The sequence below is a fragment of the Echinops telfairi genome, unplaced genomic scaffold (genome assembly GCF_000313985.2).
Source record: "Echinops telfairi isolate 266 unplaced genomic scaffold, ASM31398v2 ScPeMD7_3533;HRSCAF=4204_0, whole genome shotgun sequence".
NCBI classification, from domain to species: Eukaryota; Metazoa; Chordata; class Mammalia; order Afrosoricida; family Tenrecidae; genus Echinops; species Echinops telfairi.
In genome coordinates, this window is record NW_022107431.1 from 9,708,527 (window position 1) to 9,725,202 (window position 16,676).

Here is a 16,676-nt window from a genome sequence, read left to right on the forward strand (position 1 = left end):
GTGTCTGTGATGTCCACTGAAGCACACACGTGCCCGCAGCTGACACGAGCGTGCACTTCCTTCCAGAAATGGTTCCACTCCTCTCACTGCACTGGAGAGAACCACACGGCATGCTCCCCATGGATTTAAAATGTGACAGAAGCTAAGGAAAGGGTAGAAAAGGACACTTGCTGTCTAGCCGGTTCCTGCCCTTAAGTCCTGTAGGCCGGAGTCGAACTGTCCCATGGGAACCACCGACTGTACAACATCACATGCTCTCTCGCTGGTCTGTTCCAGATTCCCACGCACTGTGATGAGATCGTGGCGCTCGGGGGCCTGCAGCTGCTGCAGCGGCTATACCGGCTATACCGGGACTGCCCCAAAGTGCAGCGCAACGTGATGCGGGTCATCGGGAACCTGGCCCTGAACGAGCACCTTCACCCCGTGATCGTTGGCTCAGGTAACTGCTCTGTCGAGGCAAGGCCTTGTGGGTACAGGATCCCAGGTGGCCCGAGCAATAGCACAATAGTGTTGGTCAGGATGTGCTACTAACAGGGTGGGAGGACCTGGTTGGTCGAGAGGAGCAGTCAGACAGGGAGGAGGTACTGTGTTCTCACTCCTGGCTCCCCACCCCACCCGTCCCCCTGCACCTGATAAGCAGACTGCGAGTATCAGGTCGATACTCGCTCCTCCATCCCTCCCCCCTGCAGGCCACTCCTGCCCACTGGAGTTCCCCTGTGGGGGTTGAGGGAACAGAAATACCAAAGTGGGTGGCTATAGAGAAGAGATAAGTGCTTTCTGTCCATCCAGGCATCTCGGGCCTGGTGAAGACACTTCATCAGCTGAAATGACACAGAAATGGCTTCTGTCCTGCTCTGGTTCCTTCCTGAAAATAGTGTGTGTGTGTGTGTGTGTGTGTGTGTGTGTGTCCATCATACCTTCTAGTAAGGCACTGTCTCTCGCTCGGTGGAACTTAGGAATAGTTTTCTGTGACACATTCTGTCACTGATTTTGACGAGGAATTTGCTGACATTGTAAATGTGCCTGCTGATACACAGGGAGGGCTGGGCGGCTCTCGGGGTGAAGTACAGGCCTCTCTCCATCACACAGGCCTGCGCCGTGGGCTCAGAGATGGCGCCAGAGGAGGGCTGGTACGGAGACCCTGACAGGCCTGGGAAAGGGCTGGGTGCGCTTGTAGACATGGATCCCTCAGAGGGGCTGTGTCGCCTCACTGAGACCCTGCGGCAAGTCGCTCTGTGTTTGGCTTATGTACATGAGGCGCGCTGGGTTCTTCTCACAGGTACTGCAGAGACAGACCATGGTTACAGGGACAAGTGAAACCAGGCGTTTTCATGGAGTCCACCCCCGTCCTAGTTGGCTGTGAGTCTCCCCATGTCTTTGCGTGCGGAGAAAGGAGGGATTTCCTCATTTGAACTCAAGGCTGCTGATGGAACTGCCCTCAGGAGGGACTGCCCCCTAACCCGCCGAGTGTTAGAATTCGCGATCACCAGTCTGCTGATGGCTGGTTACCTTTTATGACCTCATTTCTTGCTAGGTGTCCTCAGGAAGGTTCCAACTCACAGCGGCCCGGTGCACAGCAGAATAAAGCACTGCCCTGTCTGAGCCCATTGCTGCAGCCACTGAGTCAGTCCACCTTGTCGAAGGGCTTCGTCTTCCCTTGACCCTCTTCGGGAGCTGGAAAAAGACATCATCCATGCTCACAAAGAGAGTCTCCCCTGAGGATGTGTTCAGAGACTTTCGAGACCAAGTCTCGCCCGCCCCCCCCGCCCCCCTTGTTTCTATGGCACCGGCTTGTGTGCTCTTCTGGTGGTCCTTTTTCTCCCCAGCACGTAATTGAAGCACATCCATTCTTCCCTGGTCTTCCTGACTCGTTGTCCGGCGTTCACACCAGGCAAGACAAACGCCATGGCTTGGGTCAAGCACACCTTAGTCCTTGAAGTGACACCTTTGCTGGTGAACCATTCGATAAGCCTGTGCAGCAGTGCGGTGTTGGAGTCCTTGCTGCTGCTGCTGCTGCTGCTGCTGCGAGCACTGATTGTGGGCCCAAGCAAGAAGGTGCCTTGACCATTTCAGTCGCTGCTCCATTTGGGGGGATGTTGCCTCCTGCCCAGGGGTGAGGAGGGCTTTTGCTCATGTTGAAGCCTGTGTCTCCCACACTAAAGGCTGCAGTCTTTGGAGGTCCTCTCTGCTTTCAGCACGCAAGGTGGTGGTCTCTCCATCAAAGGCTGTGAATGAGCCCTCCTCTAGTCTTGATCCTGTGTTCTTCTTATAGTTCAGCTTCCAGGATGAATAAGTATGGCGGAAGTGTACAACTCCGATGCACACCTTTCCTGATTTTAAACAATATAATCTGATCTGATCAAACAACTGCTTCTTGGTCCATGTACAGATTCTGCTTGAACACAATCAAGTGCTTGGGAATTCCTCTTTACGACGTTATCTATAGTGTGTTGTGATCCAGAGGCCGTTGTATCGTCAGTAACTGGCTATAAACATCTTTCTGGCATTGTCTACTTTTAGCAAAGACCCATATGACATCAGCACCAATGTCTCTTATCCCATAGCCTCGTCTGTAGCTTGAATTTCTGGCAGTTCACTGACGGCGTACTGTTTTTCACTTATCTCAGCAAAATTTTGTTTGTACATGTCATTACTGATATTATTCAATAATTTGTTGGGTCACCTTTTTAAAAACATCATTTTATTGAGGGCTCATACAACTCATCACATATATCCATTGTGTCAAGCACGTGTACATTTGTTGCCATCATCATTCTCAAAATATTTGCTTTCTACTTGAGCCCTTGGTATCAGCTCCTCATTTTTTCCCCTCCCTCCCTGTTCCTCCCTCCCTCATGAGCCCTTGATAATTTATACATTATTATTATTTTGTCATATTTTACACTGTGCAATGTCTCCCTTTACCTACTTTTCTGTTATCCATCCCCCAGGGAGGAGGTTATATATAGATCCTTGTAATCAGTTTCCCCTTTTTACCCCACCTCCCCTCCACCCTCCCATAGCCACTCTCACCATTGGTCCTAAAGCTGATCATCTGTCCTGGATTCCCTGTGTTTCCAGTTCCTATCTGTACCAATGTACATCCGCTGGTCTAGCCGGATTTGTAAGGTAGAATTGGGATCGTGATAGTGTGGGTGGGGAGGAAACATTTAAGAACTAGAGTAAAGTTGTTTGTTTCATCGTTGCTACACTGCACCCTGACTGGCTTGTCTCCGCCCTGTGACCCTTCTGTAAGGGGTTGTCCAGTTTCCTACAGATGGACTTTGGATCCCCAATCTGCACTCCCCCTCCTTCACAGTGATAGGATTTTTTGTTCTTTGATGCCTGATAATTGATCCCTTCGGCACCTCGTGATCATGCAGGCTGGTGTTTCTTCCATATGGACTTTGTTGCTTCTCTGCAGATGGCCTGCTATATATTTTGATAGCCGGCCACCATCAGCTTTCTTCATCACATTTGCTTATGCACACATTTGTCTTCCATCGATCGTGTAGGGAAGGGGAACACACAATGATATGATTCTTTGTTCTTTGATGCCTGATAACTGATCCCTCGACCCCTCGTGATCACACAGGCTCGATCACCTTTCTTTGGAAGGAGAATGAATATGGACCTCTTCCAGTCAGATGGCCAGGTGGTTGAAATTCTTGGCAGTGACGCTTGAGCACCCCTAGAGCTGGATCCTATAGTGGAAACATTGTAATTGGCATCTCATCTACTCTCAGAGCTTTGTTTTTTAGCCAGTGTCCTCACTGCAACGTGGACTTCTTTCAACAACACCGTCCGTTTGTGATCGTGTGCACTGCCTCCTGAAATTGCTGGAGATGACCGATCCTTTCTGGCACGATCACTGTGGATTCCGCCCTCTGAAACACGGTCTTCAGCGCAGAGGCGCGGACGCTAGCGAAAGGGACGGTGAAGTGAAAGTGCTGAGTGGAAGTTTTCGAAGTGTGGTTCCCTCACAGTGAGGTGTAGTGACAGGGGAAGAGGCCTGGAAGTGGACAGCCAGAAGGGAACACCCGCCTAGCATTGCTCCAGCTGAACGAGCTGGGGGGACAGTTCCTTCAGACGTCCCTCAGCGACCTCAGTAGGGTTTCACAAGGTGTCCACATTCCTGTAGAAGGCGTTTGGGTGGTTCCCTTTCCAGGGCTCTGGTGTCCCTGCTCCCAGTGTCTTCGTCAGGCCCCCCTGGGGAGGAGTGGAGGATGTGTGGACGTGGCCCTGCCCACTTCCCTGAGGGCCGTCGGCCTTCAGAGGCTGCGGTTTTGTCCTGCAGGCTGGGTTTCCCTCCTGGCAGAAGCGCTGAAATCCCAGCGAATCATGGAGGCCTCCCATGCCGCCAGGACGCTGGCCAACATGGACCGAGAGACCGTGCACGAGAAGTACCCGGACGGTGTGTATGTGCTGCACCCACAGTGCCGCTCCAGGTACGAGGCCGTCGGGGACCTGGAGGGCTGGCGCGGCCAACTGATTCCTGCTTCTTTTAAATACTGTCAACACCCTAAGTACTTGGTAAGGGCTCCTTGTGGCACCATGCCCTAATCATCGGACTGCTGTCTGCAAGGTCACTGGTTTAAGCTCCACGGGAGAAAGATGAGGCTGTCTGCTTCTGTAATGATTTAGTCTCTGACACCCAAAGGAGCAGTTCTGCCCTGTCCTGCAGGGTCACTGTGAGTTGGAATTGCCTAGAAGGCGGTGGGTTTGGGCTTTTAAGCACCTTGTAGATCAGTCCTTCGCTACTGAAACTACATATCCAGAATCACATGGAGGCGGGGGTGGGGGTGGGGGTGGGGGTGGGTGGACACTTGCCCTGGCAATGTACACCTGGCAGAATGACAGGTGAGGGCGTTGAAGGTCACTGTACTCTCCGCGTGCACAGCCCAAAGCCAAGCCAAGCAGACCTTCGGACAAACACGCCAGCCCCCCTCCAGAGTAGCAGAGTGCTGTGGAGGTTCTGACTGCGGCAATAATGCTCTTGTTCTGCTTCCTTTTGAAACTCTCTCCCCTGTCAGTCAGCCCATTAAAGCCGATGTCCTTTTTATTCATGGCCTTATGGGAGCAGCCTTCAGAACATGGCGCCAGCAGGACCGCGAGCAGGTCCTCATGGAAAAGGTTTTGGAGGATGAAGACAGGTATACCACCTGCTGGCCCAAGGTGAGGGCACCCGCAGGCTACCACCTCCCGGCTCTTAGTGGTTACTTGTTGTTCTCTTTCCATGGGGATCCCTTTGCGCCCCCACCCCCACCCCCAGCCAGCGGTTCTTTGTTCCCTTAGGGCCCTGGTAGCATGCTCCATGGACAGCCAGTTTGCCACCCTGTGCGTATTGGTTCTGCTTAGGGGACAGCCAGTGACTGGAAAAGAGAATATCCCATGGAATCCAGTGTCGAGTGAACACAAGGCAGGGGCCAGTCACAGGTCCCTCCCATTGAAAGCACACCACATGGAATGATGTTGGAAGAACACACGGGTCCTAGGCTGGGGTTTGTGTCTGACTGCTAGCCTACAGGTTGGCAGTTCGGATTTACCTAGTGGTGCCACGGAAGAGAGGCCTGGCATGCCAGCCTGTAGCCATTGGCCACCTCGTGGAACAGCTCTCCTCTGTAACACCTTGCCTTGCAATGAGCCCAAATCAACTCAGTAGCAACAGCATATGGTGGGAACCTAATTCATAGTCGTAGTAGTTAATTACGTCTGTGGTTTTGATAATGGTATAATAACAGAAAGACTTTGAAGAGATCATGCTACTTACTTTGCATTTCTTTGACATTATTTCTGCTAAAATAATAGTTTTAAACCCCATCTTGTATGAAGTCATTGCTTGGAATTTATCTCAAGCGCCTTTAAAATCTGTGCTGCCGGTCTGTATACGTCCCCAGGTATCTGCCACCTTATCACTCACACTGTAGTAACCTGTGTGTTGCTGGAAGCTGGGTCACTGGTATTTCAAACACCAGCAGGGTCAGAGTGTCCAGGCTAAGAAGAGAAGCAGTCTACTTCTGAAAAGTCAGCCCCTTCTGATCATTGTCTGATCAGAATTAGCCAGCAGAGCACTGTCTGATCCAGAGCCAGGAGTTGGCAGGTCCTTCAGATACACCTGGGAAGAGCTGCCCCTCAAAGCAGCCATGCCCCTAATCCCACAGACCAACTCTCTCGGGCCTTTGCTTGCCAATGGGATGACATAAAAGGAGAAGAAACAACAGCAACATCCATTAATACAATGGTTGTCACCCTTATGCTGCGACCCTTTCATACAGTTCCTTATGTGGTGACCCCCAACCATAACATCATTTTCATTGCTACTTCATCACTGTCATTTTGCTACTGTTATGAATCGGGCGACCCCTGTGAAAGGGTCGTTCGACCCCCAAAGGGGTCGCAACCCACAGGTTGAGAACTGCTGCATTAATAACTGTGCGTGGAATGTACAAAGGATGAATCTAGGGAAACTGGAAGACGGCAGACATGAAATGGAACTCACCAAGATCGAGATCCTAGGTATCAGTGAGCTGAAACGACTGGTGTCAGCCATTCCCACCGAATGCTTGGTGGGACTGTGCAAACAGCATGCGTAACAGGAGCAGAGGGATTGGTCAGTTTGTTACCACCGCCACCCCCTCCCCGACTGAAAGGATGAGCCATCTTTGTCGGCAGAGAGAAACCCCGAGGCCCCAGGAAGAGCACATTCAGGATCTTTCTGAAGTGGCAAAGGCTGCCGAGATCAGCTGCGTCACAGACTGTGGCACGCAGGCTCAGGGAGACTGTGCTACCTTCTCCTCCTCTAGCCTGAGACTCTGAGAATGTGGTGCAGAGTGACGGGCTAGCTTCCGTGCATGGAGGCAACGACCGAGGGACCACGGGGCTTGAGAGACCACAGAACCGGGGAGAGACTTGGCTCCCAGGTGGCTGAGAGGCTGAGAACCAGAGAGGAGAGACTTGGCCACTGGCTGAGATCAGTGATGGTAACTGTCCACTGATCCTGTAACCTCTATGGACTGCCCTAGTGAATACTGAGTTACCTAATGAGCGTGGTCCGTGAGTTCTGGGTGGCCATGGCCACACGGGAATCGTGGAACCCAGCATAGATGCAGAGCAGTGTGGGAGGGGCGGTTGGTGTCCGAATAGGTAACAAAGGATGGCGTGTGGAGGCGTGTCGGACCCCTGCCTCGTGGCAACAGGTCAGATCCGTCCCCCTCCATCCCGTTCATGCAGGGACAGCAGAACACCGTGCACGAAGCCAAAGGTCACCGAGAAGCCAAAGGAAAAGCCAACGTGGAGGTCAGAGACTCTGAATCTGCCTCCTGGGGCAGGTTAGCTAGAGCCCATGGAAGCAACGATGACGACGTCCAGGAGCCGAACGGAGCCTTTCAAAAGGCAGCTGCAAAGGACACAGCCAGCCAGCCAGCAGAGGAGAGACCCAGGTTAAAGGACCAAGTAGGAAGACCATGCCCAGCCTCTCACAAATTCAGGAGAACCGAAAAGAACAACTCAAGCCGTGAGTTAGAACATTGAAACATTCTATGGGCAAAATATTGAATAATGCAGAAAGCAGCAAAAGATGAAAGGCAAAAAGGAAGAAGAAATACAGAGTCACTGCCAAAAAGAACCAGTCACGTTCAGCCACCTCAAGAGGTCACATACGATCACAGACTGATGGTAATGAGGGAAGACACCCAAGCTGCGCTGAAGGCATTAGCCAGAAACACGCCCGCAGAATCTGGCAGAACACGCATTGCATTGTGTCAGCTGGTGAAGGCCTGGAAGCACTCACTCTATGCCAAGAAATTTGGAAGACAGCTACCTGGCCAACTGACTGGACTAGGTCCATATTTATGCCCATCCAAAGAAAGGTGATCCAACAGAGTAAGGAAATTACCAAACAATGTTATTAGTATAACATGCAAGTAAATTTTTGATGAATGCGATTTAAATACCTTTGCAGTAAAACATCCACAGCGAGGTGCCAGAGAATCAAGCTACAGATAACCTTGAGAAGCATGGGAGTTCCAGAAGTGCCCTTGTACTCGTGCGGAACCTGTGCACGGAACACAATTCTTTCTAACACCAGGAGGGCACACGGCACGGTTTAAAACCAGCAAAAGGTGGGAGGGAGGGGGAAAATGAGAAGCTGATAGCAAGGGCTCAAGTAGAAAGAAAATGTTTTGAGATTGATGATGGCAACAAATGGGCAAATGTGCTTGACACAATGGATGGATGAATGGACTGTGACGAGTTGTAACGAGCCCCCAATAAAATGATTAAAAAAACCAACAAAGGTGTGCATCAGGGGTGTAGCCTTTCGGCACACGTCCTCAGTCTGTGCCGAGCAAGCAATCCAAGAAGCCGGACTGCAAGACGACGTGCGTGGCGTCCGGAGGGGGGGACGGCTTTTTATCCACCGGTGACGTGCAGATGACACGAGCGTGCGTGCGTGCGTGTGTTATGTTCTGTTGTCCACAGGATTGCTCTCAGTCAGAACCAACTCCACGTCTTCAGCAAGACGCTAAACAGTAGCCGGTACCGTCTGCCTGCGATAACAGTTTTCTAGCTTCACCAAGCCCGTTTTCGGTAGACTTTAAAACAGGCCTTGCTCTTGACGTTAGGAGGTGGAAATAGAGCGTACTCCCTGGAAACCCTGTGGGCTTCGTGCTGCCAATGTTGACGCAAGTGTTCAGGCAGAGACTTAAACGTACACTGGACTTGCCTTTGCCTCCCCTAGGCTTGCTGAGCCCTGGAAACCGCTGTGCATGTTGCAGGCGGCCTTGCGTTATGGATTTCAGTAGCTGGACGGTGGAGATTGACCTGTGTGCTTCTGTGCCTTTCCCCTCACGCAGACGTGGTTAGCCAGAGACCTTCCTGCGCTCCGCGTCATCTCTGTGGAATACGACACCAGCCTCAGTGACTGGCGGGCAAGGTGTCCCGTGGAAAGGTCAGACCCCCCACATCCTGGGGGAGGGGCTGGAGGGAGGGGCACGGCCAGGTGGATCCTCTGTCTTGGGGGTTGCCACAGCTAGGATTTTCTGAAGATATAGTGGCTTACCTTTCTCCTTTCTAGAAGGAGTTGGTTATAAACACACAGTAAAATAGTGTAAGGATTAGCGATTTGTCAGTGTAGAGGCCGAACACTGTTTTCAACCTCCCTAACAGTCAGACTGTGTGCCCTGTAGTAGGTTTTCTACCCAAAGTGAAGCACTTGTGCTCACGGCTGGCCACACCAGCTAGTGGAAGCCAGGGAAGGAGTGGGGGCACGGGGGTGGTGGTGCACTCAGCAACGTGGGTCCCGTGTGGCTCTCAGCTGACACGTGTGCCCACTGAGCCCACAGGGAAGGACATGGGGTTTCTGAGTCTCAAGACGGGTTCTCATTCTCTCTCAGACTCAGTGTGACGTCAGAAAAGCCACTTGACTTCTCGGGGTAGTTCTGCCCACAGATTGCCAGTTGGTCCAGATCAATGCTGGCAGCTGTTCTCTGGATGATCTCCCTCCCCACCTCCACCCAGCCCACCCTGCGGCGCTCTCCAGAGCCCGTGCGAGGAAAGGGTCTCAGTGAGAAGAGTGTAGGCACCAGGCAGGGTCATCCTGAAGTTCCCGCTCTGTGTGAAACGTGCTTCTTTTAAATCTGCTTTTCCCGGGGTGGGCAGTAGTGCCCCGAGGGGTCAATGTCGGAATGACCCCCGGGGGCTGCAAGAGCAGACACCCGCACTTTATCCCGGGGTTATGGGCTCTAGTGGGAATGTTTTAATTCCCAGGGGGCACTCTTTTTTTTTTTCTTTCTTTCTGAAAAGTGGACCGTAAGCCAAGTGCGTTTGGGACCCTGTGCTCTCAGTCCTCTGATGTGGAGAGCCTTCTGGCTTTCCAGCCCTTCCTGAACCCAGATGCAGATGCGGCTGGGTACTTTCAGTGTGAGGACTAGTGGAACTGACCAGAGTGCCCTCACACTCCTTGGAGGTGAGCTCACAAGAAACGGTCGTCAGTGACTGCCACGTTCGGCCTAGGAGCGAGGCAGGCTGCTTGGTCCTCGGTGGTCAGGCATCCCGGGGACCCCATGGTTTGCTGGGAAAGGTTTGCACACACTGGGTACTACAGGGAGCCTGTTGGAAGTGTAGGGCCCGCTCTGGGCATCATGTCTCTGTGAGCCCAGCAGAGGGGCTGGTTCCAGTTCCTAGGCGACACTGGGGAAGCCAAATCTGGGAGACCCCCAGCCTCTGATGCCCACTCCTTCCTTTTGTGCAGAAAGTCCATTGCCTTCAGAAGCAGTGAGCTCCTGGGGAAGCTCCGCGCAGCAGGGGTCGGGGACAGGCCCATCATCTGGGTGTCCCACAGCATGGGGGGTAAGTGCACCTCCCTTCCAGGGACAGGGCGTAGCCTGAAGTTACCAGGTACACATTTACATGTACTTGTTCGTGTAAACTGCGTCTGTAGAGTTTTAATAGTGACTCATTATCCCCCAAATGAGTGTTCGCGTGCCACGGCTGGGAGTTTAACAATAACTTCTCTCCTTCCATGTCCTGGGGAAGAATATGCTGAACAGCAGCCCCTGGTTTCTCTGAGTCCTCCTCAGACAGAAACACGCCTCCCCCTCAGTCTCCCTGCACCCACCCACTCGGTCTGGCCCGGAGACCTCAGGCTGGCTTAAAGCCACTTCTCTTGCACCCTGCTGTCCACCTGGCTGGTGATGAGGTGGGTCAAGTGTGGAAAGAGAAGATGGACGTAGCCCTTGGAGCTCCAGTGCCCCACCTGCTACCTCAGGCTCCCTGTGGGTTCTCGGTGCCCCACCTGCTACCTCAGGCCTCCCTGTGGGTTCTCAGTGCCCCACCTGCTACCTCAGGCCTCCCTGTGGGTTCTCAGTGCCCCACCTGCTACCTCAGGCCTCCCTGTGGGTTCTCAGTGCCCCAGTGGCCTCAGGCCTCCCTGTGGGTCCACAGTGGGGCTGGGAGAGCAGTGCCATCTCAGAGACATGTCCCCCAGGCAGAGCTTCACAGGGAGGCTCGGTGTGGCCCTCAGAGTGCTGCAGGGGCAGGAGACCAGTGCCCCGTCCCTCTCAGTGACAAGGGGCAGAGCTCTGAAGTGGTAGCAGGCTTCCGGTTCTCACCTGCCTGTGGCGTGCTCAGAAAGTTAGAAAAATTGATTGAGAACTGCTCCCCCCCAAACAACGTTTTAAAGTCCTCTGAGTCTTTACCAAGTGCCACATACATTCAGGCCCTGTTCCTGCTTCTGCAGCTGGTTCTCGTTTAAATTCAGGAAGCACCTGTGCGGATCTGGCTAGGCTCACCTTGCTTTTGTTGGCGGGGCGTGGTGGGGATGGGTACAGTGGCAGGAAGGATACCAGCGTGGCGCTGTTTCTCCTGCTCCTGTGTGGTTAGGTCTCCTTGTGAAGAAGATGCTGATCGAGGCCTCCAAGAGGCCCGAGCTGAGCGCGCTCATCCGCAACACCCGGGGCGTCATCTTCTACAGCGTCCCGCACCACGGCTCGCGCCTGGCCGAGTACTCCGTCAACTACCGCTACCTGCTCTTCCCCTCCCTGGAGGTCAAAGAGCTCAGCAAGGGTAAGTGAGGTTTGCACGCTGCCGCCAAGGCCTCTGGGATCTCAACTGAGAACCATTCTACCAGGGGGCTCCTGAATGCAGGGGACTTTCCCCCGGGCGCTCTGAAGCCCTGCTGGTCCAGTGGGTGCCCTTAGCTGTTCATCCAAAGAACCACAGTGCACTTCCCCATGAGTCTGGGAATCAGCAATAAAAACGTCAACGAGTTTTTGAGGTGTTAGAAGGTTGAGCAGGGAGCACTGAGCTGGTTTGAAGTAAGCATTTTCTCTCTTTCTGGAACTCCAGGTCATCAGGATTTGGACCCCTGCGCTTGTGTCTTAGTCATTTGGGATTAATACCGAAGGCCACATACGAGGAGGGCTTCAAAGAGTCCCCGAGAAACCTCTCTGCCCTCTTGAGCCATTTGTCTAGTATTTTCTCTTTGACTTTATCTTCCAAACCATCTCTAGAATTGATATATTATCTTTCTGGAGTCAAACCTTGTTTCCCAAGAACCCTCTGTACTTGGATCAGCTTCCTCTTGCTGAAGGATGTATTCGCTCTTCAGATCACTCCGACGATACTAAGTATCGGCTTTATTTTAAAGATTCCTGTGTCCATCCGTGTGTCGTCCCCCCGCCCCCCTGCTCTGCCTCTTTGGGGGTGCAGGGGGCTGGGCTGCTGCCGTGCACATGAGGATGGGGAGGAAGAGGGAATGGCTGGGGGTGTGTGGACAGGCTGGGTTCTCCAGGGGTTGCCCTCTGGGGTGGGCACGGGGCTCCTGCTCCGGGTGGTCCCTGCTTCCCTGCAGGCCCCTCCCCCGCTCAGTTGTCAGTGGCGTCCTGTCCTGCAGGGTTCCTGAGAGGAGGCAGTCAGCACAGTGCCGGCCGCCTTCCTGAACCGGGACGGACGCGGGGAGAGTCGGTGCATCCTGTGAGGGGCTGACGGAGCTGCCTCACTCTCCTCTCTGGTTTTAGATTCCCCGGCACTGAAAGCCCTACAGGACGAATTTCTTGAATTCGCGAAAGACAAGAACTTCCAGGTGCTGAATTTCGTGGAAACACTGCCAACGCACATCGGTAGCATGATTAAACTCCACGTGGTGCCAGTGGAGTCGGCAGGTACTTCCTCAATGGGGCGGGGGTCTCCTGCAGCTGTCCGTTTCACACCCAGGGCCTCAGGTCAGGAGGCAGGTTTAGGAAGACCCAGGCTCTAATTCTATGCTCTTCAGCCATTGGTTAAACTTTCTCTGCAAGCATCGTCTTACCCCTCCCCCTCCATCTGAATGACTGGTGACATGGGCTACCTGGCTAACCCCTAATTAGCCTTCCACTGTGAGCCCTCTTGGTTACAAGTAGCCACATCTTTCCACCAGCTAGACAGACAGATGGGCATTTCCTTTAGGGAAGGTTCTGCTGGCAGCTATCAAAGCCGCCATGGTCAAAGGAAGCTAGTTGGGCAGTATATTCCAAGCAGCCAAGATTCCAGTGGGGAAAACTAGTGTCCATGTGTCATTTCTTCATCATCCCAGGGCTGAGGGCTGTGGCCCCTCCCTGCTGCCGCTCTCTGGCTCTCTGAGGATGGGGGTCCAAAGCTTGACTCCTTCCAGCGGGCCCCACGTGACCTGTGCAGGGCGGGCCCCACAGGGCTCCTCGCCTGCCTGGCCTCCCAGCTTGACAACACTGGACCCCCTTTGGGATCGCCCCTGAGGTCGGGTGGGCACTGTCCTTTGCCCACTCAGACTCCTGGCAACGAGGGCATGGTGAGGCCCTTGAATATGTAGGTTGAGTTTTCTCTGAACTTGATGGTATGTTATCTCACTAAATGAAAAATACTTCACGCTTTGTATTAGAACTTAAAGCGATTTCCCCTCAAAGTAATGTGCCGTTGCATGAGGAGTTGCTGCATAGGACGAGCAGCCTCTGGTTAGGACAACTCCTCTTTGCCCGTCAATGTTAAGGCAATCTGCCCTCCTTTGCAATGATAGAACCAACCCTGACTCCCCACGGATTCGTTGGTCACTTTTGGTGAAGCAGTGGCAGCCTTGCAATTGTGGAGAGGCTTCAAAGCGTGTTTATCAGCACTGGAGGAAGGCTGCATTAGAACGGTGCGCACCTGGTCCAACTCACCTGCACAGGTCTTGTTTGTAACCTGGGGTCTGCCAGGAGTTGAAGATCGGGTGTTAAGTCAACACAGCGCACAACCGTGGAAGCCTGAAGCACCAGCCAAGATCCGGACAGCAACCACACCCCTGCCCCAGCTCCGGAGCCCCTTCTCCCTCGAGGCGACCCCACTGTGGCATGCCTCCCCTCGCTGGCTGGGCTACCTCTGGTCACTTGCTGAGGGCACCTTGCTAGACTGAGACACTTCCGACTCTCTCAAGCCATCAAGCCCCAGCCTCCCTTCCCCCTCCGAGCGACGGCGGGTGTCCGGGTAAGAAGAATTCATGCTGGAGAGGCTCTTGTCCCCCACCAGCACAGGGGAGCCGTGTGATCGCTGGCCGAGTGGGGCTGCGCAAACTGGCCTTCACCTGAAGGTTGGAGGCCCCGAGGATGCTGCTGCCCCAGCTCTGCTCCTGCAAAAGTGGAGAGTAGCCCTAACACCTAGGGACCACCTCGGTGGAGCGTTAGGGACAGCCGTATGAACGAGAGCCCATGCACATGTGATCTGTGAGACAGCGTAGCTGCGGGCAACCTCAAGTTGCTTCATCTTTTCAGTTCCCTGTGAGTCTGACCCCTGTGGCCCGAGGGCAAAGGTCTACCAGATGCGGATTTACTACCCTCTCCGCACCTTACCCCAGTGTCCTGCAATATTGATGGGGAGGGCAGGGCGGGGAGGGTGCTCACATCTTGACCTTGGATTTACTGACATTTTTGTTTTCTTCAGATTTAGGCATTGGAGATCTGATTCCTGTGGATGTTAACCATCTGAACATTTGTAAGCCAAAGACCAAGGATGCTTTTTTGTACCAGCGTACCCTCCAATTCATCCATGACACTTTAGCCAAAGACCTGGGAAACTGACGGTGTGACTATGATGTCGGTGTAGCCTGGATCTTCGCAGGGAGAGGACATGCCTGCAGGCTGGGAGCCAGGCAGTGCCAACACAGATATAATGCTGGAGAGCAAAAGCCACTCCCTGGCATGTGCGGGCCTGGAAGCAGAGGGCAAGGCTCGAGGTTGGCAAAGAACCCGTCTGGGAGCTGCCTCCCACTCCCTCCCTGAGGGGCACAGATGCAGGGTGGAGGGGAGGAGGCTGGCCCACAGCAGAAACGACTCTGCTTTGCTCTGGTTGCACACCGGTTCAGCTTTGAGACCATGACCGCAAACATCTTTGCAAGAACTCGCGGGGTTAATGCCATGTGACCGGCTCCCAGTGCTTCTCTCACTCTTGCCGAGGGCAAAGCTTTGTCTTTTTTTTTTTCTTTTCAAAGCCTAGCTTATACTCATCTTCCCAGGCCATAGCCACCTGTACTTACACTCTGCCCAGGTAAGGATAGAGCAGCTCTTCCGGGGCTGGCCAGAGTGTGGGGTCAAAGCAAGCCGTCATGCATATTAGCAGCACTCGGGGTCAAGAGTCGCAGATTCTCAGAAGCCAAATAGACTCGACCTTGCTCGCTCACTTGGAAATGGTCTGAATTGACCTCCAACCTGTGACCAGTAAGAAATCATGTTGACAGATCATGAAGTGGCTGCTTTATTGAGAGCTGATTCACGTACTATAAAATGCCCCCTTTCAAACGGTCATTGAGGGCTTGTATTCACCACTATCTAATTCCAGAACCTGCCTGCCTTCACCCCCAAATGCCACCCATACCACGAGTCCTCCCAGCCCCTGGCGATTCCCAGTCTGCTCCCTGTCACACATGTGGAATCCCATACTCTGCCACTTGCACCGAGCATGTTCTCCTGGCACGCTCATGTGTGGCCTGTGTCTGAGCTGCTGTTTTCCCTATTGCTGACTGATGTTTACACGCTTGGCTGTTCCTGGGCCCTTTCCATTTCGTGGGTATCAGGAGTCATGCTGCTAGGAACACTCCATACGACGTCTGTGTGGATCTATGCTCTGATTCTCAGTAGTGGCTTTTGTGGAATGGGATGGTCAGTGCCAACAGTGCATCTGCAGGTGAAGCAGGTGACCCGTCAAGCCCATCAACGGCTGCCTGGCTGCAGATGCAGCACCAGCACAAGTGCCTCTGATGGGCTTGGCTGCATACACGGCCATGTGATGGTCACCCACGGCAGGGTGCGAGGTGACCAGGTGGTGAGGGGGAAGGGTCAGGTAGGTTTGCTGCGCTTTCTTTCTCTGTTTGCCATACAACCTGGCAGCGTCAGCACTCTGGAAACCGCTGCTTGTGAACTGGGGCTGATGGGATGGGACCTCATTCTCGAGACCCAGCACCCGGTCACAGCTGTGCTTCTCAAGGAAGCACCGGGCAGGGGTTCTTCAGGTGCCACCTGCCAGTGGGCATTCTTTCCATCAAGCTGCCATCTGTCCACCCATTCACCTGTGAACCGCATACGACGCAGCCAGACTCCATCAGTTTTGTGAGATTTAAGTCAATTTTTTTTTTTTAAGTCAATTTTTTCTTTTAAAAAGCATTGGCTGACAACCCCGAGAAGACCAGAGTATGAAGATGAGGTGATTTGAAAAGATTTTGAACCGTAAGTCAAATGGGAGGAGCTGCATGGGCAGGCCCTCCCTGCAATCCCCTCCTGTGCAAAGTCACTTTCCATGCTGTTTCAGGGGGTACGCAAGAGTAGGTGTCATAGAGGAAAAGTGAGTGGCCATTAGTCTCAACTCCAACTCCCAAGGACGCCCTGGAACTCAGCGCCCAGCCCCCCTGTACCTGAGAACAAATCAAACCTGGTCTGAAGCCCTTCCTCTGGGTGTGCATGCACTCTGCTCCCACTGGGCAGAGGTGGCCGAGGGCAGAGGGTGCCTGCCTGCCTGGCCATCATTGGGAGAAAGGCAGCAGGGCACTGGCGTTGGCTCTCCAGGGAATGTTGCTCACAGAGTGCCCCTCCCTCCAATGGGGTAGAGCACCTGGAATTCAAGTGTATGGGATCATGAATTTGCATCTCTTGACTATATCAGTCACATTCAAGTATGCCTGGGTTTGTATGGATGTTTGCGAT

The 16,676-nt window shown here is 53.4% G+C and overlaps 1 protein-coding gene across 1 annotated transcript in view; it reads left to right on the top strand.

Moving 5' to 3' along the window:
• The window catches only part of SERAC1 (serine active site containing 1), a 34,707-nt gene extending 18,595 nt beyond the window's left edge, over positions 1-16,112 (top strand). Inside the window, exons 9-16 of the mRNA XM_004702100.2 lie at positions 277-439; positions 4,298-4,448; positions 5,034-5,175; positions 8,853-8,947; positions 10,250-10,347; positions 11,380-11,562; positions 12,516-12,659; positions 14,425-16,112. Of these exons, the coding sequence (XP_004702157.1) occupies positions 277-439; positions 4,298-4,448; positions 5,034-5,175; positions 8,853-8,947; positions 10,250-10,347; positions 11,380-11,562; positions 12,516-12,659; positions 14,425-14,561 (1,113 nt within the window). The 3' untranslated portion in view covers positions 14,562-16,112. The remainder of the gene's footprint in view (positions 1-276; positions 440-4,297; positions 4,449-5,033; positions 5,176-8,852; positions 8,948-10,249; positions 10,348-11,379; positions 11,563-12,515; positions 12,660-14,424) is intronic.
• The last annotated feature ends 564 nt before the right edge of the window (positions 16,113-16,676 follow it).